This window comes from Prionailurus bengalensis, chromosome A3, assembly GCF_016509475.1.
Source record: "Prionailurus bengalensis isolate Pbe53 chromosome A3, Fcat_Pben_1.1_paternal_pri, whole genome shotgun sequence".
Taxonomy (NCBI): domain Eukaryota; kingdom Metazoa; phylum Chordata; class Mammalia; order Carnivora; family Felidae; genus Prionailurus; species Prionailurus bengalensis.
Window position 1 is genome coordinate 105,497,943 of NC_057354.1, and position 27,436 is coordinate 105,525,378.

The window sequence follows — 27,436 nt, forward strand, 5'->3', positions numbered from 1 at the left end:
GTCTTCGAGATTCATCCATGTAGCATGTGTCAGAATTTCCTTTCTTTTTAAGGCTGAATGATGATACTCCATTATATGGACACACCACAGTTTATCCATTCATCTGTCCGTGGACACTGGCTTGTTCCCACCTTTTGGCTGTTGTGGATGATGCTGTGAGACGTTGGGCTCTCAAAGGTGAGCCTCAGTTTCCTCTTCTGTGCTGCGCACCTGGCCAAGTTACTCCTCCCTGCGGTGGAAGCTGCCTCGGCGGGCTCAGCAGCTCCTCGGGTGCCCATTCCACTCTAGCCTCACCCTCAGCTCCCCAAGCAGGGGTCATGCTCCCTTGTTGGAATGCTTTAGTAGCTGCCAGTCCCTGGCCTTGTGACATCTGCAGACATTGCCCCAAGAGTTTCTGGGACCCCACAGAATTTTGACCAAAGGACTTGCTAGTTTGGTCTGGGGTCCTTGTTTAGCTAACACCAACCGCCTCTACTTCTATGTTGGGCGGGGTGGGAGTTGGAAAATACCCAGGACCCAGTTCAAGTCAAAGTCAGATGCACTTTGCTCAACCCACTCAGCCCCAGGGTCCCGTTGACGAGCAACGAGGAATTTCCCAAGGTTAGTTTTGTCCCTAGAGGCACAGGCAGCAGCGATTCCTGCGTGTCCTGCCTATCTCAGGTACCTCGGTCTCTGAGCCTGGGGAGAGGGAAAAGCGCACTACAACTCCCAGAGGTCCTCGGGCTCAGGGGGCGGCCCCGACCCCCGCGCGGAAGAATTGGACCCACCAACCGGAGCCCAGAGCGGGGCGGGGGCGGTGCCCGGGAGGGGCGGGGCGGGGCTGTGGGGAGGAGGCAGGCTTGCTGCGCCAAGGGCCAGTTGCGCGGAGAGCGCGGGGTTGGAGAGCCGCGCGTGCGGAGGGCCTCGGGCGGGCGCCGAGGGACCTCTCCGGGCCATGGGTAAGCAGCTCCTTGGCCTGTCCCGGGACGGGGCTGGCGGCCTCGTGGGGAGGGCGAGGTTGCCCTGCCAGGTGCCCTCCGGGCCCTCGTGGCCATCCGGGCCCCCAGGAGGGGCGGAGCGGGGCCGGGGGTGGACTCCGGGGCGAAGGCGCGGGCACCCTAGCCCCGCTGGGGCGCCAGCGCCCTCCACCCTACGCGGGAGGGGTGAGGCTGGGTGTCGGCGCTCACTCTTCGAAAAAAGGAGAGACAAAAAGTTTTGGCGGCCAGGGGCTTCCCGGACGTTTATCTCGAAACTCTTTTCGTCGTCTCTTGGCTGAAATTTACCAAGTCCTGTACGGTTCTGTCATCCCACTTCCTGCTGTGGTTTCAATCTCGAGCTGGTCTCAGCTAATTTGTTGTGACAGGCTGTCCGCAGCAGTTTCTCTGCCTCCCAGCCCCCATTTGCCCCCCCCCCCCGCCCCGCCCCGTCACATCCCCGCGGTTCTCAGAACCCGCCGGCGCCGCCGAGAAGAGGCACCGGGGTCCCTGGGCGCGCGCGGGGCGCTTTCCACTGCGGCCGCCGTTTCCTGAAAGTGACTCTGCGCGGGTTTTGAAGAACTTGCTCAATGCACTTTGAAGAATCAACTGTTCCTCTTTCAGCAAAGGGGTGTTCTGATCCTTCGGCGGTTACCGGCTTCCCGCCCCCTACCCTTTCTCTTTCTCTTTTCTCTTCCCTTTTTCTCTTTTCTTCTCTGTTCTCTCTTATTCTTGTCTCCTGTCCACCTTCCTCTGCCCTCCCCCACCCGCCCGGGAGGAAAGAGCTATCTTCCCTCTTTGCTATCGTCCTCTTTCTTGTGTCTTCTCTTTCCTCGGGTCTCCTGAAGGGACTAGGTGGCGGCCCCGGGAGTGATGGGGTGGGGGGTGGGGGTGGGGGTGGGGGGGAGCGAGAGAGTTGAAGCGCAGGCTGCGACCGTGCAAGGAGAGATGTTTGCCTTCGCGCTCAGCCGGAGCTGCGGAGTTTGGTGCATCTCGGTCCCTTCGCAGAGTGTCCGGGGGCGCCTTCAGGTGGGGTTCAGCCCCGCTGAAGTGGGTGGGGGGTGGCGGGGCTCTCTAAGCGCCGGACTCTGAGGGTTCAGGGTGCAAGTCCGGGGGCACTGTGCTGGCCGGGTCCAGCGTCCCTTTGTTTTCGGCCGGTCAGCTGTCAGGGAGGGGTCCGCGGGGCCGAGGGGAGGATAACAGGTGCTTCTGGCCCCCCGCCGGAGCACCACTGTTGAGGGAGTCAGCGTCTCTGAGCCTACATGCCCCCTGGGGCAAAGGAGGGGTAGGAGATAGTGACTAGAGAGTCTAGCGCCCAGAGTGGAGTTCCATACTCCGCCGGAGCCCTGGGGACCCGCCTGGGGCGTGTGGAACATAGAGTGGCAGAGGTAGAAAGGACCTCAGGGGATCAGTCCCTCTTCCTTTGATTTACAGGTGGAGAAACTGAGGCTTAGAGTGAGGTCTGGCAGTGAGAGGGAGGCAGACCTCCCAAGACCTCTCCCCTCCCCCTTGCCCTCCTGTTACCTGATGGTAGGCCAGGGACTGCCCACACTCCCTCTTAGCCCCCTGGGGTCTCTACCAGGAGGGTGGAAACGCTGAAAGGCTATGGAGTGCCCCCTGGCAGGAGTTAGGCAGCCTTCCTCATGTCCTGGCTGTGTCTTTACTCGTGGGTCATGTCTTGGACAAGTCACTGAACCCAGTTTCTCCCTAGGTGGAATGGGAACACAAACTTAAAGTTCATGGGGACCTAGGAGACAGTCCTTACATGGAGCTGTTACTGTTATCAAATACTACCCAGACTTGGAGGGGGGGGGGGACAGTGGGTATTCAGCCTATCCTGGCATAGGGTCTTTTAGGACATACCAGAGCTGACTAAAGGGGGACAAGAGTCCTAGTGCGGTTAGGAGATGGTAGTCTCACATTTGGAGCCCCCATGCCACCTACCTTTCTATATTTCTCTCAAGACTGTCGTCTTGGCCCCAGCTGCTCTCAAACCCCGTTTTCCGGTGCCCCAGCTGAGACACTGAGGCAGGGCTGGAGCAGAAGCTGCACCCTTCGGGGGTCCCTTGTCCGGCTCATGTGTCCTCAGCCCTTGGCAGTCCTCCCTCCCCAAACTGCCCACTGGAGAAAGCTCCGCACCGACACTGCCAGGCAGCCGGCTCCTGGGCCACAGAGTGGACTGGCGGCCTCAAAGGCTGTCTTTGTTTCAGCTCCGGCTCAAACTAAGAGAAACTTAAGCCAACAACCTCAGGCGAGGTGGGGCTAGGCGAGGTGGGGCGGTTTCTGCTGGTTGTTATTGGGCTGCTGTTACCATTATTGTCGTAATTGACGCAATTGATGCAGTGCTCCCAGTGGGTGACTTTTCATGAAAGGAAGTGTTGCTTCCTTCCCATCACACCAAGGGTGAATGGGGCGGGGCGGGGCAGGGCAAAAGAAAGAGAGAGCAGAGGAGAGGAGAGAGATATAAGTGGTGCGGTCTGGCACTGGGTCTCTGACGGGCTCTATGGCTTTGAACTAGTCACAGCCCAAGCCCCTCTCTGGGGTATCAGGAGCATCTGAGATCACGTGGTCTTACTGCATCCATGTGGTTGTTTATGGAGCACTTGTTCCAGGCCTCACGCTGCTCTGGACAGTGAGATACAGTGGGGAGTGAGCAGCACAGGCAGACCTCGGATCCCACTGAGGGGTGTGGGTACACACACACACTTGGCTGTGGTTTGTGTCGGAAGCCTTGTTTCTTTGTCCTGCTTAGAACATCGGGCCCATGGGGGTCTAGCACACCCACCCATGAAAGGGATACCATAGTACAGAAGCAGTGGCTGACTTGATAAAAGATGCAGCTCTGTGGAGCAGAGCCCCTTCCCACTCTTACCTGATTTCAGCTTGTCAGCAGAAGCCAGACTTTTTAGCAGATTAATAGGAGTGGTGTGATGGGAGATTGCTTCTTTCAGGGAGAGAAGCAAGCTTGCACCCTTTGAGCAGATAAGGAGCTTGGCATCTCCCTGTTTCCATTAAAAAGTCCAGATCTCAGAGCTCAGTTTTGGGACGGTCAGACTGCTCTGGTTCTGAATCCCAGCTTTGCCACTAGTAAGCTGGGTGACTTCAGGCAAGTGATGAACCTCTCGGATCCTCATGTATTGTATCTGTAAAAGGGGGGAGATAGAACCCACTGGGTGGCTGGGAAGATTCAGTGAAGCGGTGTACAAAAATGCCTAGTCCACGGCCCGGCAGAGCACTGAGCTGAGTTGGTGGAGTGTATGATTTGGAAAGGGAAGTAAGGAATCGCTTGAGAACAAGTAGACTCCAGGGAGCGTCCTCTTTTGGAGTTAGTGACTGAAACTAACCTCTTCACTGCTGTGGTTTCAGGAGCTGGGGTTTAAGCTTGGACTTTAACACAAACCATGGAGTTAAACAGATCAGATTCCTAATACCAGAAGAGCTTTGGGCAGCACGCCACCCCCAAGCACCCTGCCACCCCTGTTCACTCCCCAGTGAGGCACGGAGTCACAAGGGCCCAAGGGCTCAACTCCTGGCCCAACCAGCAGCCTCCTGTTCTCTTCCCAACAGTGAGAGGAGGAAACAACAGAGACTCTGGAGCCAAGTCCTGCTGTAGATTATCAAAGCTTTTCTCACAGTTATCTAGCTGCCCAAAACACAAGGAGTAAGCTCAACAGAAAGCACACAGGGCCTTTAAGAAGGAACGTCTGAGGACAGCAAAGGGAGACCTGAATCTGGGGAGACATGTGGTCCTGAAAAAAGGAAGGTGCCATATCAGAAAGGTGTTCTCTTGGGGCGCTTGGGTGGCGCAGTCGGTTAAGCGTCCGACTTCAGCTCAGGTCACGATCTCGCGGTCCGTGAGTTCGAGCCCCGTGTCGGGCTCTGGGCTGATGGCTCAGAGCCTGGAGCCTGTTTCCGATTCTGTGTCTCCCTCTCTCTCTGCCCCTCCCCCGTTCATGCTCTGTCTCTCTCTGTCCCAAAAATAAATAAACGTTGAAAAAAAAATTAAAAAAAAAAAAAAAGAAAGGTGTTCTCTTTCTTCAAAGTAATTTCTAAGTTTAAATGCAATTCAACCAAAACCCCAGTGGTTTTTTTTTTTTTTTAAGGGAATGTGACAAATTATCCTGAAGTTCACATAATTATTTAAAAAGAGTAATGATGGGGGACTTGCCCTCTGGATAGTCAGTTTTACAGTTAAAACAGCATGCATGAGTACTGGCATTCCACAGTGAAGGAAACAGTAGAAAATTCCAGAAACGGTTTCAGGTGTGTTCCTTTCGTTGTTATTTGTTTTGAGAGAGAGAGAGAGAGAGAGAGAGAGCGAGCTTGAGCACACAAATCAGGGAGAGGCAGAGAGAGAGGGAGAGGGAATCCCAAGCAGGCTCTGTACTGTCAGCACAGAGCCCGATGTGGGGCTGGATCTCATGAACGGTGAGATCGTGACCTGAGCCAAAATCAAGAGTCTGACCGCTTAACTGACTGAACCACCCTGGCGCCCCTCCTATAAATTCCTTATAAACCTTTAGATTACGGGGAGAGTAGCATTTCAAATCACTGGGGGAAGGGCATCACTCAGTCAATATTGGGACACGTAACCGTTGGGGGGAAATGTGATTAGATCCCCATCTCATACCTTATAGATTCCAGCTGTGTTCACAGTAAACAATGAAATCATCATCATCATTATTGTCATTATTGCTTCCTGGATGGAAAAAGCCATGTCTGAACGGCATTCCTTTGACCGGCAGTGGTTTTCTTCTTGCAAGTTGCATCCACCTTCCCGTTCCAGTGGGGCATCTGAGGCTTTGTGGCGATAGCAGGACAGTAACTCAGAGGTTGCTGGGCAGCAGCAGTCACTCAGGAGCAGGTGGGACTCTTCTGCCTCTGCAGGCTGGATGTGGTTGGGAGACTGGGATGGCCGGTCCCCGAGCCTCTTTCCTCCCCTGCAGAGCCGGGAGAGCAGCCCAGCCCTTCCTCAGAGCACTGGAAGGTATGGGAGCTGGGAACCTGGCAGGCAGGGGAACCCGCCTGTCACCTGTGGCAGGGGTTTCACACTTAGTTTTCCTAGCAGAACCCTCTTCCAAATGAAGATGATCTAGAACCCTGGGGTTCCATGACTTGGGGTAGCCAGGGACAGGACAGAGGGCACCCTGGAGAAGGAGGGAGAGGACTGTCCTCTCCCTCAGCTGAGGCTGTGGAAGTGGGGCCCAGAAGGCCCTGCCAGGCAGAGAGCATGCTAGCCTGGTTGGGAGAGAGTGGAGGCTGAGTTCATTTGGGGACTCAGCTGGACACAGAGATAAAGAGAGTGTTTCCCTTTGTGGCTCTAGGCAAGAGCTCTAATCCTTTTCCTGTCTGGGGTTAAACGGCTCAGATTGGTGACCTCCTTTCCAGGTAACTTGAGTGCCTGGCTCCAGGAGATTTTCCCCTCAGCGTGGCCCAGGCAGAGCTTACCAACTCTGGAACCAAGCAGAAGGGATAGAGGTCCTCTGGCCCAGTGGCTCTCAAATTGGCTGCCCCCTTTAAGATCTCTTGGGGAGCTTTAAACTGATGCCCCTGCAGAACCTTAAATCAGACTGGGGGTGGGGGCACAGTCACCAATGTCTTTAAAACGCTCCCTGGTGATTCTAATGGGTACTGATCCTACCACTTTATTTTTCTGCAGCTGAGGGCAGCCACTTACGAGGGTCACATACCAAGTTTGTAGGAAGGCTCCAGTGAGAAGCCCCAGGATCACCACATGTAGGGACTCGGGGTGGAGAGAGTCCTTTGATGCTGAGAAGCTGAGCAAGCAGGAAAGAAGGCAGAGAGGGTGTGAAGACAGGTGGAGAGGGGCGCCTGGGTGGCTCAGTTGGTTAAGGGCCCGACTTCGGCTCAGGTCACGATCTTGCGGTCTGTGAGTTCGAGCCCTGCATCGGGGCTCCGTTGACAGCTTGGAGCCTGGAGCCTACTTCAAATTCTGTGTCTCCCTCTCTCTCTGCCCCTTCCCCATTCGCACTCTGTCTCTGTCTTTCAAAAATGAATAAATGTTAAAAAGAAAAAAGGACAGGTGGAGAGGGCAGGAGGGCAGGGAGAAGAGCTGGGGGAAGTGGCTGTGCCCGTGACCTGGTGGACTTTAGGAATTCAGGAAGAGTGGCCAAGGGACTCCAGGGTCTTTCCCATTTCACAGAAGGGAAGACTGAGGCATAGAGTCACCAAGAACTTGGTTGGAAAGGCATCAGTTGGGGAGGTGGGGGCAGGTCAGTTGTTAACACCTGGTTATTTCTGGATATTGACCATGTCTTGATTGGTCAGAAGCCAGCCTGAGAAGAAGGCCTGAGTGCCTTTCTCTTTGACAAGCCTTAGGATTGGTTTCTCTTCCAGGCTTATTTGGACTTCTCACCAAGGCTTTTTAAATGCTGGTGATGACAACAGCAACCACGATGGTGGCAAGGCCAGGCCACTTGGATTGGTGGTCACACAGACCTTACTTTGAACCCTGGTCTCCCAGGGAGACAAGCAACTTAGCTTCTCTGGCTTCAGTTTCCCCTCTTTAAAAGGAAATCCCTGGGGCGCCTGGGTGGCTCAGTCGGTTAAGCGGCTGACTTCGGCTCAGGTCATGATCTCGCAGTCTGTGAGTTCGAGCCCCGCGTCGGGCTCTGTGCTGACAGCTCAGAGCCTGGAGCCTGTTTCGGATTCTGTGTCTCTCTCTCTGACCCTCCCCTGTTCATGCTCTGTCTCTCTCTGCCTCAAAAATAAATAAACGTTAAAAAAAAATTAAAACAAATAAAATAAAAGGAGATGCCTCCTGGAGGCCCCTCCGTGGCTCAGTCAGTTAAGCATCCAACTTCTGCTCAGGTCATGATCTTCGTTCACGAGTTTGAGCCCCGCATTGGGCTCTGTGCCAACAGCCTAGAGCCTGCTTTGGATTCTATGTCTCCCTGTCTCTGCCCTTCCTCTGTTCACACACACTCTCTCTCTCTCTCTCAAAAATAAATAAAAACATTAAAAAGAAATTAAAAAAAAAACTAAACGAGATCCCTCCTGAGGGCACCTGGGTGGCTCAGTCAGTTAAGTGCCTGACTCTTGATTTGGGCTCAGGTCGTGGTCTCACAGTGGTGAGATCAAGCCCCATGTCGGGATTCTCTCTCTCTTCCCCCTTCTCTGCCCCTTCCCCGCTCACGTGTGTGCATGCACACCGTCTCTCTGTCTCTCAAAATAAACGCTTTTTAAAAAAATGAGCTCCCTTCTGGGACTAAATAAGAGAACACACGTGGAAGAGCCAGGGACCCGTGCGGCACAAGCGAGTAGTTGCAAGCAGGGTGAAGCTTCCATGAGCGACCACCGAAGGGCACACCATCCCGTGGCCAAAAGTTCTGGCCTCGTGGGCCATGCTGGTGTGCGTTTGTTGTTGTCACGGCGATTCTTTTTCTCTCCAGGACAGAAAGGGGAGCTCGTAGGTGCCCAGTGGTAAGGATTTCCTGAGCTGGAGCAAACCAGGAAAATGGGAGCGTTCATACTAGGTTAACAAAAAGGAAGAGAAGGTTAGAAAGAAGGGGAGATCCAAAGCCCGGGGCTCCTGGTCTGGGGTGCACTGCCAGCTTGTCCGAGGGCTAGAGGCGGTTTCCAGTGTTTTTTGCAGGGACACGGGTGTTGTGCCCTTGCAGTTATCAGCTTGTGGCTGCCCTTGGTAAAGTCGAGCGCCTCCTGCCCTCCATGCATGTTGTTGTGAGACACGCTCCTTCTCACTGAAACCCGGCGCCTACTGTGTGGCTTCGCTGAACCGTCAGGAAGCCACATGAGCAGTGGGCAATTCAGTCCGGATGGCTGTGAGTGGCCGAGGGTGCCCAGCGGAGCAAGATGGTTGTGCTAGGCTGGGGGCTGGGAAGGGCCACCCACAAGAAGTGGCTTGTCAGGTGAGACCCTTGCAGGTGACAGGAGCAAGTGGCCTAATGAGGGACAGTTAGCCCTCTGCCGGTGCTCATAGAAAGGTCAGATGTTTCATAAACAGGAGCTCCTAGCCTTCTCGATTATTCCTGGAGGACCGAAGCACCCGCTGTGGTGCTCTTGGGCTCACAAACATGGGAACCTCTGCAGCTTTCCCAGTTGGGCTGAGGTGCTGTGAAAACGCTCTGCCTGCATGTGGGGCAGGTTTTGGAGACAGGGTTTCCCTGAGCACCATGGCCCGACCTTATTCTCCTCTGACGTGACCCCAGGGTGGTTTAAATTTTCTTTCAAAGGATGTGGGGAGCTGGCTGGAACAGAGGAAGGAACAGCAGCAGGTGTGGGGCTCAGTCGGAGGTGAGCCTGGCAGAGAGGAGGGAGAGCAGAGTTGGCCAACCGGGGTGAGCCCACAGGTGTGTGTAAAGGGCCAGCCTGTGTGCAGCCAGGGACCAGGAGGCAGGGGACACTTTGCCGAAGGAAGGGGAGGACTCGCTCCACACCTGGTGGGTTCAGATGGGGGATGGGAGGACCTGCCATCTCTCCCAGAGGACCTCTCCTCGCTGCCTGTTCTTCTTGCCTGTGTCTCAAGTGCAATCTCTCCCCCCTCCCCCACCCCTTCCCCTTCCCGTCTTTGCAGCACCTCCTGTCAAAGGGAAAAGGAAACAGTCAGAGGAGGGTGATCCCCTAGACCCATCTGTGTCCCCTCAACGCGATGGTGAACAGAGCAGGAGCCAGAGCCCCATCCATCTGGAGGTGAGTTGGGCGACCCCTGGGGGCCTCTTCCCTGCCCCTCCCCCCCTCACCTGTGCACAGCCTCCCAGGTGAACTTCGGGACTCCCCAAGCTTTCAGGAGGATGTGTTCCCCACGCTCCAGTCTGCTGAGCCGGGCCCAGCCCTCAGGTGTGGGGAGCTGGGAGCCAGGGACAGGAAGATCCTCCCGTGACCCATGGCAGGGGTTTCAGACTTAGTTTTCCTAGCAGAACCCTCTTATCAAATGAAGATCTGCCTGGAGCCCTGATGAATGAAACCGATAAAAGCACTGTTTTAAGATGTAAAACCACGTGTACATCTGTGCATCCCTCCAAGTTTACAGCGTGGGTATTAGAGTCCCTCAGCGAGATCACTAAGGCCATTTCGGTGAGCAGGGTCTGAGAGGGAGCCGTGGGCGACCCAGTGGAGCATTGGCCTGAACGTCCATTCGTCTTGGCCGTTTGCTTTGGTGGCACAGCCTGGAGTAAAAACCTGATTCACGTAGAAGAGTAGTTGCAAATGGTAACGGTTTTTCACAGCTTGCGCGGAAGAGCTGCCGAGGGAGTGCCTTCATTCTGAGGCCTGCACAAGACCAGCTGCCTTGGTCTCCAGTGCATCACAGTTTCATAGGTGACGCGTGAGTTTGCGTGCCATTCGTTGTCGAAGGTCTTCGTTCAGTGTCAGAAACACTGAAACGGTACTTGAATAGAATGTTTTGGGAATGCACAGCTGTCTGTACTGTTCTAGGCCCTCATGGTTTACATCCTTCTGGTGTTTGGGGCCTCTCCATCCAGGACCTGGGAGCTGTCTGCTCTCCAAGCCCTGAGCCCCAGCTCAACCATACCCCACTGCCCTGAGCCACCAGCCAAATGAATACCATCAGCAGACACTGCCCCTCTGGAAGCAGGAACCGAACGTCCTGACAGAAGTGTGTCAGGAACCCAGCCTAAATTCAGCACGCAGACTGGCAGCTCAGAGAGGCAGGCCACCACAGCAATGGCTCAGTGGACACAGGACCGCGCAGTGCCAGAAAACACCAAGCACCTTTGCTCCTTCGGCTTGGGGACTCTGAGCCTGCCACCAGGAGCTCACAGTCTGGTAGAGGAGCTGAGACACAGATAGAACAAATCCAGAGCAAGATAGAGAAGTGCTCTGTGCCTGGAGAGAGGCCTGGGGAGCTGCAGGGCTGCTCCTATGGCTGTCTCTGGAGCTGGGCCTCTGGGGACCCTGACTTGGGGTCCTGGGTACTAACAGCTGACAACTGCGTCTTTCTGATGCCAAGAGACAGATCACTCCAGCCCAGAGCCGTAAGCTGGATGCTGGGAGCCTGCTCCCTCCTACGGGAGCCTGCGGTTGGGGACCACATGTTTCATTCCTCCCCAGCAGCCAGTGGCTCCGCCTGTCCCCGGCCACCCACCAACTGGGGGCTCATCCCAATGCCTCCTGTTCTTTCCCCAGGACTCCCCCGAGGCAGGCGGGGAGCGGGAGGAGGACCAGGAGCGGGAGGAGGAGCAGGCCTTCCTGGTCAGCCTCTACAAGTTCATGAAGGAGCGACACACGCCCATCGAGAGGGTGCCCCATCTCGGCTTCAAGCAGAGTGCGTCCCTGGGGTGCAGGCAGGGAGGGGGAGCCTGGCAGGGGATCCCATCCAGATAGGGTGTCAGGGCAGGCACCTCCACTCTGGACACCCCTGGGTGATGCCAGCCCACAGAAAGGGCACCCCCCTCCAGGCACAGGGCTGCAGTGGGTGGGGCCGGATCTCTGTCCTCCTTGGCCACTGGACTGCCAGTGCACAGGGCCTAGTCCACCCATCCATTGCAGTGGCCCTGTCTGGGTGTGTGCTGGTTCTGTGCCTGCCTGACAGGTCCACGGGAATGGGCTGCTGGTTGTGCCCTCCCCCTACAGAGGCTGACAGGGGCCCTGCCCTCTCTTTTCTCCAGTTAACCTGTGGAAGATCTACAAAGCAGTGGAGAAGCTGGGGGCCTATGAGATGGTAAGGAGGCACCTCTGGGTCCTTGCCATGCTGCATCTCCCAGGCCTTCCCCTCTGCACCCTGTGGGGTCTGGGGAGGAAGGGCCCTGTCCCCACCTCCAGATAGGAGGCAGAGGCAGGGTCCCAAATCCCGCCCCTTCCCTAGCTCTCCTGCATGCTGTGTGCTGTGGGGGAAGAGGGCCTGCCTTGCCGGCTTGTACTTTGCTGCTCAAAGCAAGTTTTCCTGTCTTCCCATCTGTTCTGTCTTCCTCGTGCTCCCTTTGCCTGGAAAGCTGCTGGGGCCAGCAGCCGGGCAGTGGCCCCTGGGAGGGAGGGCTGGCTAGCAGCCAGGCGAGCCCCTTCCCAGCTCCCCGCCGCCACTGCTGGGGGAGAAGCAGCTGCAAAACTGCAGTCCCTGTCCCTGTCCAGTGGGGACCTGGAGCTTCCAGGACTCCACCAGCAGGGGAGGGTGTGCCGGTCGTGCCCTCATGAGGTGCCCTTGCAGGTGACTGGCCGCCGCCTCTGGAAGAACGTGTACGACGAGCTGGGGGGCAGCCCGGGCAGCACCAGCGCGGCCACGTGCACACGCCGCCACTACGAGAGGTACGGGGGCCCGGGCCCGGGTGAGACTGCCTGCAGGACACCTCGGCCCTCACCTCGGGGCGGGGCGGGGTGGGGCAGAGCAGGACCTGGGGGCAGGGGGTGGGGGGGGGCGGCGAGCAGGACGTCCACACCTCCCACTGGACGTACAAGCCTGAGCTGCCTGCACCGCATTCATCACCGCCCAGGCCCAGCTCGGCCACACCGAGCGCCTCCTGGGCCAGAGGAGGGAGAGAGGTGGGAGGTGTGGCACGTGCCTGCCAGGCTGGCCTCCTGGTGGACACGCTGTGCTCCTGCTCAGGCTGGTGCTCCCATACGTGCGGCACCTGAAGGGGGAGGACGACAAGCCACTGCCCCCTTCCAAGCCCAGGAAGCAATACAAGATGGCCAAGGAGCCCCGCGGGGATGACGGGGCCCCTGAGAAGCCGAAGAAGGCCAAGGAGGAGAAGCGGTTAGACCAAGTAAGCTCTGAGCCTGCCTGGGCCACTAGCTGACCCCAGGCCTCCCTGTCCCCTGGTTCCCTGCCAAACACCTCCTTCTTACCACCCACGTCATGGCTGCAGAGCACCTTGCCCAGGATAGCCAGAACCTACTCTGACGGTAGATCCGTGGGGGGCTCCAGGGTCATGGTTGTGCCAGTTCAAATGAGAGGCCCTGTGGGGTCTGAACTCCAGCCCGCACCTCATTCACCAGGCCCTGTGTCCTGATACCATGCTGTGCCCGTTCAGAGGACAGGAGACCGTTTGAAAAATTTTCACAAAGGTGCTGAAAGAGTGAACAGAGGCTCTTGGGACCCCTCTGTGACTCTGCTCCACAGGGCCCCCAGGTCAGGGTATGTGGCTCACACCCAGCCCTGAGGCATGAACTTTTCTCATTCCAGATGATGCCAGGAAAGACCAAGACAGATGCTGCCACAGACCTGGCACAGCTTCCTAGCCAGGAGCCCCCCAGGGATGGCACAGAACAGCCAGGCCCAGCCCTGGGCACCTCTCTGCCCTTCGTGGGTGCCAGCAGCTGCCCTGAGGCCTACAAGCGGCTCCTGTCCAGCTTCTACTGCAAAGGAACGCATGGCATCATGTCACCACTGGCCAAAAAGAAGCTCCTGGCCCAGGTGAGCAAGGCGGAGGCCTTGCAGTGCCAGGAGGAGGGCTGTCGCCACGGGGCAAGCAGCCCTAATGGGGACCCCCAGGCATCCCCAGCTGTTCACCTCTCCGAAAGTCCTCAGAGCCCAGGAAAGCCAGCTGAGAACTCCAGGCACCGGCTGACCCCTCAGGAGGGATTACAGGCACCTGGTGGCAGCCTCAGGGAGGAGGCTCTGGCCGGTCCTCGCCTGCCAGCGCCCATCTTCACTGGCTGTTTCCATGCGTACCCCACCGAGGTGCTGAAGCCCGTCAGCCAGCACCCCCGGGACTTCTTCCCCAGCCTTAAAGATGGGGCGCTATTAGGGCCCCCTGGCAAAGAGGAGGGCCTGCTGGTCAAAGAGCCCCAGTTGGTGTGGGGCGGGGATGCCAACCACCCGTCTGCATTCCATAAAGGCAGCTCGAGAAAGGGCAGCCCCTACCCCAAGCCCAAAGCCTGCTGGGTGTCCCCCATGGCCAAGGTCTCTGCCGAGAGCCCTGCACCCCCACCTACCTTCCCTAGCATCCCAGGCCTGAGCAACAAGCGCAGCCTGGAAGAAGAGGGCTTTGCCCATGGTGGCAAAAAACTGCGGGCAGTGTCTCCCTTTCTTAAGGAGGTGGACGCCAAGGAGTGCGGGGCCAAATCCGTGGGGTCCGGCTTGGCCGTGTCCTGCCTGCTGGGCCCAGCGCTGGGGCCCACCCTCCCCGAGGCCTACAGGGGCACCATGCTGCGTTGCCCGCTGAACTTTGCCGGCACCCCGGACCACTTAAAGGGCCAAGCCACACTCCCCTTCAGCCCCCTGGTCATCCCTACCTTCCCGGCCCACTTCCTAGCCACTACAGCGCCCTCCCCCATGGCCACCGGTCTGATGCACTTCCCCCCGGCATCCTTCGACAGTGCCCTTCGCCACAGACTTTGCCCAGCCTCGTCTGCATGGCACGTGCCACCTGCCACAACCTATGCAGCACCCCACTTCTTCCACCTCAACACCAAGCTTTAGGTCTGAGCCCACGGGGCTGTGCCGTGCTGTGCAGGGTCTGAAGTGGCCTGAGATGGGGAGGCACTGCCGGGGGTCTGGGCTGGAGCCTCTTCCCCGGGAGAGCTTGGCTGTGCCCAATGCAGGAACGTGCCCCCTGTCTGGGCAGCCTGGCACAGAGAGGGAGGCAGCGGGAAAACTGGGTTTGTCTCAAGGAAGCAGCCCAAGCCTGCGGGGCCGTGGGAGAAGACGGTGCTGGGCTGGCAGCTCCCAGCTAGGTCCCCAGAGCAGAAGCCAGGAACGTGGTGAAGGGCCAAGGAGCTGGGTAGCAGTTTGAGGTATGCAGGCTGCCCATGGAAAATCCAATAAAAGACCAATGCGAATCCACCCAGCCCTGAGGTGTGCATGGTTTGGACCTTCACAGGGGCAGGTGAGGCTGGGGCGTGTTCGTGGGTGGAGACGTTGGTGACAGGGCTGGGGGAGCCACGGAGAGAGACCTACCTTGCATCCACTCAGATCCAAAATGCCTCCACCCCTGCCGAAGGGCAGGGGGTCAAGTCTCCTGTTCATAATTCAGCAACATTCGTCCTGTGCTTTCTGTCCACTTTCATAGTAGAGTCTCAGGGCAACTGCCTGTCAGGTGGGGGTCTGAGGCTCTGAGAGGGCTGGTGACTTGCCCTGGTTCCCCCAGGTAGTGACTGAGCAGAGCTAGCCACTTGGGTGTGATTCGAGTACTCAGAGCTAAACCACAGGACCCCAAACCATGAACAGCAGGAAGAGCCCTGGGGGCCAAGGGTGTGAGCAGGGAATCTGATTGGTCTGTCCTGGTGGTGGACTTACAGAGCCTGCTGCTCAATCCTCCCAGTGAGCCCCCTCACCTGCCCAGGGGTGGCCCAGGAGGTTCCCGATTTGGGTAGGCACCTAGAGGGGAAGGGGAGTGAAGGGGGCAGAATCTTGGCCTGGGCATCTGTGTTCATTAGATACGGTTGTTCTGGGGGCTCAGACCCTGCAGCCTAAACAACCTCCTTGCTAAAGGCTCAGTTTGGGGAGCTGTCTCAGTAGGAGGGAGGGCAGGAGGGCCCCTTTCAGAGGCTTCCCGCTCCTCCCCAGGCTGCCTGGCCTCAGAGGCCGGCACAGTAACCTGCTGAGCTTCACGTGTTCCTGCAAAGGCAGTGCTGCTCCAGAATGCAGGGATGGTAGGGGTGGGGGCCAGGCCCCCAACTTCCAGCCTCCAGCCTCAGATTGGTCAATGGGGGCCTTTGACCTGCGCGGTTAGAACTTCCCTGCCTTCTGGGATACTCATGACCTCAGGTCATGGGAGGGGCAACCTAGCGTGACGACCCCGCCCCCACCCCCACACTTAGTTAACAGATGTGTAGGCTGAGGCCCCCCCATGGGTTCTGTTTGCCCAGTGCCACCGCTGAGTATGACAGAACCCAGACTGGGGCACACACAGCATTTCTGACACCAGGGGGTGGGTTACCAGGGCTGAAGCATCCCATCCAGCCTTGCCTCCAGCTTCCACCCCTGGAAGCTTCCTGTGGAGGGGGAGCTCAGATGGGCACAGGCCAGAGAGCTGCCCTCCTAGGGGTGGGGTAGCCAGAGGGTGGTAGTCACCGCTCCTGGCTCTGCTGGGGGTCCCTCGATTCCCCACCTCCTTCCTGGGCGATGGCCAGATACCAGCCTGAGTAGCGGCATGACCTCCAGTCCCGAGCCCCCTGTTCCCACATGCTGCCCATCTCTCTAGGCTCCTGGAATCTCTGGTGAACAAAGAGGGGCGGGAGGGCTGAATTCTGCCACCCTCCCTGCGAGTGCCCTGGGTGCTGGGCCACAGGCCACGGGGTCAGATCCCCTAGGTAAGGGGGAGGCGAGGGCCACCTATTGTGTGCAGGGTCCTGCCTGAGATGGGGCACGGCCACTGAGGTCCTTGTTATCTGCAAAGCCACAGTGCCCCCCGTTCTGGCACAGAGGTGGGAGGTGCGCACCAGGCAGAACTTGGGCACAGGATGTTCAGAGCTGTGATGGTGGTGCCCTCTGCAGGCTGTTTGGGGGACTACGCCTTGTGGAGAGGCTGCGACCTGAAGTTGGCTCCTGAGAAGGAGGTTGTGGCCCTTGCTTGGGGGTCAGCAAATACCCAGGGCTCAATGTGGGCATGCTTGCTGGGAAACTTCTGCGCCCTGCATTTCCAGTGTGCCGCTTTGCATGATTTTTCTCACTTGCCCCTCATGATTCTGGGGAAGGTACTGTCCTGATTTACAAATGAGGAAACAGCTCCGAGAGCTCTATTAGGTTCAGACGCTGCTGACAGGCAAGCCTGACTCACTGGAAGGACATCCTGCACGTGCTTCCTGGGCACCGCCGCCCTACGTGCACAGGTGTGCTCCAGGTCGTGCTGTTTTCATACCCTATTCCTTTGCATTCCTCCTGTGTCCTGACAGCCCTTACCTCTGCCCTGGGGACCCACAGGCCAGCAGGACTGGCCAGAATCTACCGTTGGGGCATAAGCCATGTCTCAGGACCATTTTAAAGACCACTTTCAAACCGTCTGTGGCATTCAAGCTGTTGAGGGTGGCAGTGAGGGCTTGCTGCGTGGCGATGAGTGGAGGCAACTCGGGAAGGAACATCCCTTTTCCTGGTGACCGTTGAAGCAGAAGGCCGTGTGTCAGGCATTCGACAGACAGTGAGCTTCCATTCCTAGCGGGTTCCAGGCACTGGTTTAGGTGTTGGGATGGACACATTAGTGGACAAAACACTCAAGCCCCCGCCCTCATGGAGAGGACATTCTATAGGCGAAGAGGGGGCAGAAAATAAGTGAATCAAATACAGAGCATGTCAGGAGGAGTTAAGCCCCAGGGAGAAAAATAGGGCTGGGGAGGGGAGTGTGCAGTTTGTTTTTGCGGTAAAATGTAACTTAGCCTAACATTTACCTCATTCTGCCCATTATTAAGTGTGCGTTTGAGTGCACAGTGTACAATGTTGGGCTGCCATCACCACCATCCATGTCTAGGTTAAACAGGGTGGCCAGGAGTTCTCAGTAGAAGGTGGCATCTGAGCAGTGGCTGGAGGAGGTATAGGGGGAGCCGTGTGGCTCCTGAGGAGGGCAGAGGGAAGGGGGTGGGGACGAAAGCCCTGGGCAGGAGTGGGCACGTGCATGAGGAACTAGAAGTCCTATGGAGTTGGAAGAGAGTGAGCTGGGGAAGAAACAGGGTTCCACAGATGGCTGAAGCTGGATGTGTAGAGCCTTCTGGGTTCCAGTGTGAGCCAGAGCAGAGGAGGGTCATGGTCTCCAGCTCTCACAAGAGGCTTGTGGTTTCTGGGTGGGACCAGGTGCTGGGGGGTGGGGGTGGCAGGAGCCCATCTACAGAGACACAGGCAGCAGGCTTGGGCGCACGTCCCCAGCGGGTGGGGGCTGTGCACACCTCTGGTGAGTGCTTTTGTTCTCCTAGGGAGCATGCAGAGAGGGGGGGCAGAATGGAGGTCTGAGGAGGGAGAAGGGCAACTAGAGATCTCCAAGAGAGGGGGCAAGGCTATACAGAGCAGGGTGCGGGGGCTTCTGGAAAGCCCCAAGTTCCCACCCCAAGAGGCTAGTGGCGGGAGTTTCCATGGGACTAGCAGCGGTGAGGTGGTCTCCCTGCCACTTGGGCCAGCTGGATGCAGAGCCGGGACTTGCAGAAGGGGCACTAGGTGTCACGTGAGTGGGAGTTGCACCCGGAGAGCCGGCCGAGCAAGGGCGACCATGATGGGGGGCGGCAGAGAGGAGGCTGGGAGGATGCAGTGAAGGACCCAGGACGGGTGGGACCAAGGGATGGTAGGTCCTGGTGGCTTCAGAGGAAGGATGAGGAGATGAATGTGCTGAGGGAGGGTGAGGAGGCCCGGGTCCGGGAAGCTCTGAAATCAGCACAATAGCATAGCAGTGGTTTGGGGCAAGGCCTACCTCTGAGTCTTTGAGGATCAAGAATGGAGGATGGGGAGGAGGGTGTACAGCAAGGACCCTAGTCAGGGTCTCCTGGCATGACCTTCAAAGGGGGGAGCAGGGGTCTGGAAGCAGGGCTTTGCTCAGCCACCTTCAGGGGTGTGTGAAGTGTCCCACACTGGAGGCGCGGCAGGGGAGCATCTAGAGGTGGGCACAGCGTTGGCTGGCAGAGGAAGCCCCACGGGTAAGAGATTTCCATTTAAACTCAAGACCAGAGCATGCAGAGAGTGGCCTGAAGATGTGTTTGGTTTGTTCGAGCCGATGTGATATAAAAAAGGTTTTTGTAACTAGTTGCCAGCGTTTAAAAATCAAGAGATTTCCCATAAAAGTTTGGATATCGGGCTTCTCTTTAAAAATCAGAACCTCTGGCCACATGAGACCACTTCCTGGAGCTCAGTAAGCGCTGCTGCCCCTGGGACAGGGATTCCTGCCCATTCAGTACAGTCTCCCCGACGCCCCTTGTCCTTAACCCCAAGGGACCCAGCTCCAGCCAGGCCACCTGGTCTCTCCTCTGTTCAAGCCAAAGTCCTGCTGTTGCGCGGCCACTAGGGGGCAGCTTTTGTTCTTTGTTGTCCACAAGATCAGTTTCCTAAGCAAGAGTGTCACTGCTGGGAAACTCAACAGGGCTTCCAGACCAGAGGGCAGAGCAGAGTCTGGTTGTTGCCAAGTCGTCTGTGCAGTGTCCCCTGGTGTACAGGGACAGGGGCAGGCAGTGGTGGGCTGGCCAGCGCATGGGCATGGGTCCCTATCCTGCCCAAATCCTGATGAATCAAAAGCCTTTGCCCCTCCCTGGGCCACATCTGTGTGTCTGTGAAAGGAGTATGGTCACTTCTAGGTTCTGCCTGTGACCCAGAATAAGATGCAGATAGGCTCTAGTGACTGATGAAGGACAGGTGACCTCTCCCCCCCCCCCCCCCAAATCCTGGTCCTGGAGGACCTTCCCAGCTTCTCTGGGTCCCTGGCCACTCCCGGAAAGCCACTTCTCATCTGTGCACAGCAAATGGCAGCCACTGCCCAGCCCGTTTGTGAGCCCCCACAGGGAGGGGAGGGGCTGCCGGAGGGAACAGGGAGAAGGGGCTCCAGGCAGGGGTCTTAGAAGGACGGCTGCACCACTACCACCACCCCCGCCAGGCTTCCAGCTGTCTTCAGGGTTCCTGCTTGGCCTTGTCACCCCTCCCTTGAGGGAGCAACGGGGAAAAGATCAAAAAGCTGGAAACCAGAACACGGGCCATGAGATGACTCCCCCACAGATTCAGTGAGGGTTCTTAGGCCCTTTACTTGCAAGCAACAGCAAGGAACTCCCACCCAGGCAGGAAAGAGCCTGCGGGGCTCAGAGATCCCAGGGAGAACAGAACAACCACACACAGGGACCGTAGCCATGCATCTCTGGGGCACTGCCATCCGGGAGCTGGGGCCGCCTCCTTCTGGCTCATCTCTTCCCAACGATGCCACGCTGGTAGCTTGAACTAGGCCACAGTGAGAGCGTTCACACCCCCCAGGAACCAGCGTAGGTACGAGTCAGAGCATCCCCCTTCCTTGTCGCTCCGTGCCCCCCAAGCTTGGGGCTCCAGCATTTAACGGCACACGACCACCATCAGTGGCTAGGCCTCCTGGTGGGCCTTAGCTCAAGGATAAATTTTGAGGAGAGAGGATCTGGTCTTATGCCCTGTGCTCACCTGTGTTCCTGAGGCACCAGCCTGTCATTTCAGAAGTGTATCCTCCAGGTAGACCAGAACAGTAGCAGCCACTGGTGACGTCAGGGGAATACACTCCCCCTGGGCTTCCTTTTCCCCGTCTATAATATGGAAGTGAGTAATTTCTACCTCGAGAGTTGTGGGCAGTTAGCGAAAGTGCTTTGTAAACTAAAGTTCTGGATGCATGTGAATCATCACCTCCTTCTCTGCAGTTCTGTCTGGCCCAGCCTGACCACCCCCTGCCTGCCCTGTATCTCAGGGCTTTTTTTTTTTTTTTTAAATAATTTATCGTCAAGTTAGCTAACATACAGTGTATACAGTGTAGTCTTGGCTTCAGGAGCAGATTCCTGTGATTCATCACTTACATACAACACCCAGTGCTCATCCCAACAAATGCCCTCCTCAGTGCCCATCATATCGCTCATCGTCAGGGAAACACAAATCAAAACCACACTGAGATACCACCTCACACTGGTCAGAGCGGCTAAAATGAACAAATCAGGAAACTACAGATGCTGGCGAGGATGTGGAGAAACAAGAATCCTCTTGCACTGTTGGTGGGAATGCAAACTGGTGCAGCCGCTCTGGAAAACAGTGTGGAGGTTCCTCAAAAATTTAAAATAAGAGCTTCCCTATGACTCAGCAATAGCACTACTAGGAATTTATCCAAAGGATACATGAGTGCTGATCATAGGGGCACATGTACCTCAGGGCTTATTGCCGACTGCTCTCCTGCCTGGCTTCTGACTTAGAGCCATCCTGACCTTTGTGTCTCGTCTGGGTCTGGGACAAGAATGGTGAATCTGGGGTGCCTGGTTGGCTCAGTCGGTTAAGCATCCAACTCTTGACTTTGGCTCAGGTCATGATCTCAAAGTTCATGGGATTGAGCTCTGAGTGGGGCTCCACACTGACAACATGGAGCCTGCTTGGGATTCTCTCTCTCACTCTCTCTCTGACCCTCTCCCCACTCAAAATGAATAAACATTGGGAAAAAATGATAAATCTGCTTCACCCCAGGTACCAACTCTCATTGTTCCTGGTTGCCTGCAGTTTTGGGTTGACTCAGTCTGAGAGTGATGCATTGATTAGTAATGTCTGCCAAGGACCTGGGAAGTGGAAGATACTTACCTGCCACAGAGTTGCCGTCCTCATCTCTCTCTCTCTCTCTCTCTCTCTCTCTCTCTCTCTCTCTCTCTTCATGCATGATCATGGGCCAACTTAGCGCCACGTCTCAGCTGCAGGTCCTGTGCTCACGAGCGAGGGTTGTGGGACAGAAGAGCTTGGGCCAGGGATCCTAATCCTAGAAGCCTGAGTTGGACATCACTTGCCTGGGTAGTAATCAGGGAGGCAACTTCTTAGGAGAAATCCAGATAGGTTACTCCCTCCCCTCCCAAAAGAGGTCTCCCCCCCCCCCCCCCCGCCCCATCCCCATGAGCTGTGTGGAGAGAGGTAATTGATGATGAACTCCAAGAGTAGAGTAGAACAATTTTAGTGTCATTGTGGAGTGACTGCAGTGCTTTGGAGGTTTGTGGCAGAAATTAGTAGATGATCCATTAAAAGAATTCCAAATTCCAACTCTGGTCGGCTCACCTCTTCCATAAACTTGGCCCATGGCCCTCTGCCCTCAGGTTAAACCCCAAATGTCTTAGTTTAGAAGGCTCTTCCCTCAGTCTCCTGGCTCCATGGTCCTCCCGGCCTCTGTCTGGGTTAAGCCCTGAGCTACTACCTCAGCTCCGGAAGCACAGAAAACATCTACCTGAAAAACTTTTCTCTGCTGCTCCTGCTACTCCAGCCTCACCCAGAAGTTTTCCTCCCAGAGCCTTACTGGGTTAGGTGCCCATCCCCTGTGCCCCCATAGCACCTAGTACTGCTCACATACTGCCACTGCTGGACCGATTAGAGTCTGCACCCTCCTGCCACACCATAGGCTCCCTGAGGGAAGTCCGCGTTTCCCCCCCATCACCACCAATCCCCAGTTCTACCTAGCCCATAGGACAGGTGTCCTGGTCCCACCCTATTTTTTAGCCCAATTATTCTCAGAAACACTCCCCTTCAGAGTGTTCCCCAGCTGCCTCTGAGTGGTTCCCAAACGACTTGCTCAGGAGTCATCCCCAGGTTATTTCTAGAGAACTCTTCCTCACTCCATCAGCCTGAAATGCTGGTGGCCCTGGAGAGGAGCAGCTCTTCCCAAGTGACCTCAGCCAATTCCTTGCCTGGCTTTGGAGAAGGGGTAGAACCCATCCTTGACTATTGCTTCAGAAATATGGGCCAAGCCCCTTCTCATCCCCCCTACATACACATACACACACACAGACACACAGACACAGACACAGACACACACACACACACACACACACACACACACACACGACTAGGCAAGAATAGTAGCAAGATTTCATTAAACTTTCAGGAAAAACAGCAGGGAGGCACAACCCATAACTGCTTCCTGAAATTGCTACTCAACCTAACCCAGATGGTGCCACACCCAGTTCCAAAGTTACCCTTAATAGGAACCTTATGAGGATATCTATCCAGTACTTTTTTTTTGAAGTTTTTTTAGTGTTTAGTTCAGAGAGAGAGACAGAGTGTGAGTGGGGGAGGCACAGAGAAAGAGAGGGAGACACAGAATCTGAAACAGGGTCCAGGCTCTGAGCTGTCAGCACAGAGCCCAACGTAGGGCTAGAACTCAGGAACGGTGAGATCATGACCTAGGCTGAAGTTGGATGCTTAACTGACTGAACTACCCAGGTGCCCCAGCTCTTTTTTTTTTTTTTTAATGTTTATTTTTGAGACAGCACATGTGTGAAAGTGGGGGAGGGGCATAGAGAGAGAGGGAGACATAGAATCTGAAACAGTTTCCAGGCTCTGAGCTGTCAGCACAGAGCCCGATGTGGGGCTTGAACTCTCAAACCGCGAGATCATGACCTGAACTGAAGTTGGACGCTTAACTGACTAAGCCACCCAGGCTCCCCTATCTATCCATTACTCTTCACATTTCATCATAAGGGATTCACCCATAAAAGATCATCAATTACCACAGCATTTTGCCTACTATAACCATCCCATTTACTTCTAGGCTTGTAATACACACTCCAACCCCTAGAGGCACACTTACCAGCAACAAAAAGGAACTTTCCACCCACTCACCCCCACCTCCACTGGGAACCTGCAATACCAGTGAGGTAAGTCTCAACATCTCCCTCCTTGAAAATTCCAGCTCCTGGCCTGGGCCTGTATGTCAGGAGCCAGATCTCCAGCCACTCTCTGCAGCCCCAGGCAGCGCCATACCTTGGTCATTAGCCAGACTCACTTCCTGCCTCAGGGAAAGGAGGACGGGTTTGTCGGTCTTCACCCACTTTTGAGGCTCTTCTCTCTAAATCCTCATATCCAGTCCCAGAATCAACCTCTGCTCCTGGACCAGTGGTTAAAACTTTTGAAACTGGGAGGTGCAGGGATTTTGGGTCAGGGATAATGGAATAAAAGAAGCCAGAGAGAGATTTGGAGGCGCTCCTGGCCACACTGAAGCCTTCTGCATTCCTCCACTTTACATTTGCTGGCAGGATTTACCCCCTTCTGTTCACCTTCAGTTCCTTTATTCTATCCCTCGAGGGACTCCACAAGGGAACTGCTATGATCTGAACGTTGAAAACCTAATGTCCCATGTGATGGGTATTAATAGATGGGGCCTTTGGGAGGCGATTAGGTCATGTGTGCAGAGCCCCTGCAAATGGCATTCGTGCCCTCATAAAAGAGGCCCGAGAAAGTTCCCTTGCTCCTTCCCCTTTGTGAGGGACAGTGAAAAGCCAGCCTAGAAAGCAGGCTCTCACCAAACACTGCATTTGCTGGCACTTTAATCTTGGATTTCCCAGCCTCCAGAACTATGAGAGATAAATTTCCATTGTTTATAAGGCACCTGGTTTGTGGTATTTTGTTCGAGTAGCTGAAACAGACTAAGACAAAACCTAGGAGGAAACTGTTGCTGTGTGCATGAACGTGTATACATGTGTGTAAGGTGCATATGGGTATACATGTAGGGAAGTACACATGTGTGTGTAACTATAATAGCAAAGAAAATATTACCCATTTCCCCATGTCCCTTCTCATCACATCCCCACACTTCCCAAACCAGAACTTGGGACATGTGGTTTGACAGAAATTTTCTTTTTTTATAATGTTTGTTTATTTTTGAGGGAGAGTGCACATGCACAAGGGAGCATGGGGGAGGAGTGGAGAGAGGGGGAGACAGAATTCTAAGCAGGCTCCACACTGTCAGTGTAGAGCCCGACGTGGGGCTTGAACTCACAAACCATGAGATCGTGACCTAAGCTGAAATCAAGAGTCTGATGCTTACCGATCTGAGCCACCCAGGCACTCCTAGTTCTAGGAATTTATTATAGAAAATGATTGGAGATATTTGGCAATAAAGAAGAAAGGGCTCGTAAATGACAATCATACCTCTGGTGAGAAGACCGTCTGCATCTGTGGCATTGAAATTATGAATAGGAAGACTATGTAGCAAAATAGAAAAAAAAAAAATATATATGTGTGCATATTATTACTATCATTTATTTTATTATTTTTTTAATGTTTATTTATTTATTTTGAGAGAGCATGTACTCTCAAGCAGGAGGGGAGCAGAGAGGGAGACAGAGAATCTCAAGCATGCTCCATGCACAGTGCAGAGTCTGACTTGGGGCTCGATCGCATGATCAACTGACAGAGCCACCCAGGCGCCCCAATTACTATATTGTTTAAATGAGTACTTAGTGGCACTCTTGGAATATAGGCAACAGGAATCATTTTGGTGATTTAAGGAATGTCGGAAAAGGAGACGGTGGCTCACAAACTTGAAGGACTAGAAGACGTTCAGGACCTGGAAAGTGTGGGCCGGATCAGTGCATGGAGGCCTGGAGGCAGAGACCCGCTGAGTCTCCTGGGGGCGGTGGGAGGAGGTGGCCAGACTGAATCTGTTCTTGTGTTACTGGGCTCACGATTAAATGCTTGGTCAAAAGCATGCCTACACAAAGTGCAGCAGACTCTGTCAGTTAACCACCTAACAGCATCCCCTATTTGCTCTTGCTAACAGAATTCCAACTAGGTCCAGGGCATCATCCCAGGATTCACGGGACATGATTAATGTAAGCCAGTCAGAACAATGCTGTTCCCCACGTCCCTAGCTTCCTGGCAGCTGGGAGCCATCACCCAGCTCTGACCACTGAGATTTGGTAGGGTCTAAATTGTATTCCCACCAAATTTATGTTAAAGCTCTAAGTCCTGGGGCGCCTGGGTGGCTCAGTTAGTTAAGCGTCCGACTTCAGCTCAGGTCACGATCTCGCAGTCCGTGAGTTCGAGCCCCGCGTCGGGCTCTGGGCTGATGGCTCAGAGCCTGGAGCCTGCTTCCGATTCTGTGTCTCCCTCTCTCTCTGCCCCTCTCCCGTTCATGCTCTGTCTCTCTCTGTCTCAAAAATAAATAAACGTTAAAAAAAATTAAAAAAAAAAAAAGCTCTAAGTCCTAATATGACTGTGTTTGAGGATAGGGCCTTTAGGGAGGTCATTAAGGTTAAATGAGGTCATAAGGGTGGGGCACTAACCCAATATGACTGGTATCCTTATAAGAAGAGACATAAGAGAGCTCCAACTGCCCCCTGCCCCGCTCCTGCCCCCAAGGACCAAGTGAGGATTTAGCAAGAAAGCAGGCATCTGTACTACAGGAGGAGAGGCTTCATCAGAAACCAACCCTATTAGACCTTGATCTTGGACTTTGTTGATAGCATCTGTGTGGTTGTAATAGACAGCCCATGGTGATCTCCAGAATGGTCCAACAATATCTACTCCCCTTCCAGGGCCAGGCCATATCTAATTGGACTAATGGAGCTGAGTCAGGGTCATGGCTATGCTCCATGGAGACCCTGCATGTCCTGGGGCATCCCAAATCTTTCTTGGAGCTTGGGGGAATTCCCAGAATCCTCCCCATAAATCCCTCTTTGAGTATAAACCGGCCAGAAGCATTTCTGCTACTTGCCACTTGAACATCACCAGCCATCCAGGTCTCCTTTATGGTGAATGTCCAGGGGCTCTAGCCATGGGTCCCGGCAGCCCCACATCAGTGGAGTTGGGCTGAGCCTTGTCCCCCTGCCGAGTCAGTAATGACCGAGAAGACTCCCTGGGGCTTGTGCTGAGCTCGGCCACCTAACAGCCCTCTGTGGCCAAGACAAGGATATTGGTCTTTGGTGGCCCAAACTGCTTCTCCATCACTTTTGCCAAAGCACACCCCTGGGGGCAAGGAACTTCTGGTCCCCTAGTATCCTGGGCTTCCAGTTCACAAGTAAGTGAAGGACTCTGTCCAGACAGTAAGTCAGGCCTCTCTGGTTTGTAATAATGGGAGGAAGACGTGCCAGACAGTGGAGAATCTGAACCACTCCAGAGTTTTCAGTAAACATTGCTCAGTGTTCAGCTACATTTGAGAACTGGGAGCAAGAAGAGCCCTGACTATTCTTTTCTAGGAAAAACCTAGTCATGAGTTGTATGCAAACAATGCCTAGAATTTATAAGGCAGTCCTTGCAGCTTCTTTGCCCCACTGTTGGGCCTTGTCAGACCGGTGCTTGTACAGAAAGCAAAGGAAAGCTAAATCAGACACCGTGGAATTTGGAGTCTAAATCAGAGAGAGAAAGAGGGAAGAGACAGGGCAATGGGAAGGGAGTGGGGAGTGGGGAAGTAGATAGGAAGGCAGACTTCTAGTGACCTTCAGGAGGGATGAGGGAAGGTGCTGATAAATGATATAATGGTTTATAGAGGTCTTGTCCTTGTTGGTGAAAGACAACAAAGCATCTAGTTTGCTACTCTTCTGTTTTGTGTATTTTGAACTCAAATCAATTTAAGAATCGGTAAGCACTGAGAAGAGAATGGCGCAGTGATAGGAAATGTTCAAAAACTGAGTTTTGTTTTTCTCTGTGTATTTCTTCTCTTGTTTTGTTTTAGACAGAGTGTGTGAGCAGGAGAGAGGGGCAGAGGGAGAAGAGAGGGAACCTTAAGCAGGCTCCACACATTAGCACGGAGCCCAAAGTGGGGCTCAATCCCACAACCCTAGGATCATGACAAAGCCGAAATCAAGAGTTGGAGGCCCAACCAACTGAGCCACCCAGGTGCCCCTTTTCTGTGTATTCTTGACCCATGGCTAAAATTTTGGAACTGAAGCTATAATCCCTATTTGTATGTTTGTGTCTGAGTGTGTAGTATTTTCTTACCTTCAGATTATCAAATTAGTTAAATCACAAATCTCTTACAGGACCTCTATTCTGATTGAGACTTATTTATCTTAGAGATGGAGGCTTATATAAACTGAATATTCCTAAAATTCCTCCAACTTAAGGAAATTGAACTTCTAATACTTTCAACAAGCGGGGGTGGGAGGGAGGGAGAGGAGGAGGAATACACATTATGTTTAAAACAACTCAAATGTTTTTTAAGAATTCAACATCACGG

At 54.9% G+C, this 27,436-nt stretch overlaps 1 protein-coding gene across 2 annotated transcripts; it reads left to right on the plus strand.

The window, feature by feature from the left end:
* The first annotated feature begins 818 nt into the window (after positions 1-818).
* On the plus strand, positions 819-14,673 carry ARID5A (AT-rich interaction domain 5A). Of its 2 annotated transcripts, XM_043604066.1 has the most exons (7): positions 819-938; positions 9,508-9,623; positions 11,079-11,217; positions 11,561-11,613; positions 12,097-12,194; positions 12,493-12,652; positions 13,072-14,673. In XM_043604066.1, the coding sequence occupies exons 1-7, from the start codon at positions 935-937 to the stop codon at positions 14,308-14,310; spliced, it is 1,809 nt and encodes a 602-aa protein (XP_043460001.1). In that variant the 5' UTR covers positions 819-934; the 3' UTR covers positions 14,311-14,673. The 2 variants fall into 2 exon arrangements, with proteins under 2 accessions (XP_043460001.1, XP_043460002.1); XM_043604067.1 differs by lacking the exons at positions 819-938; positions 11,079-11,217 and having other exon boundaries at positions 9,510-9,623.
* Positions 14,674-27,436: the final 12,763 nt, after the last annotated feature.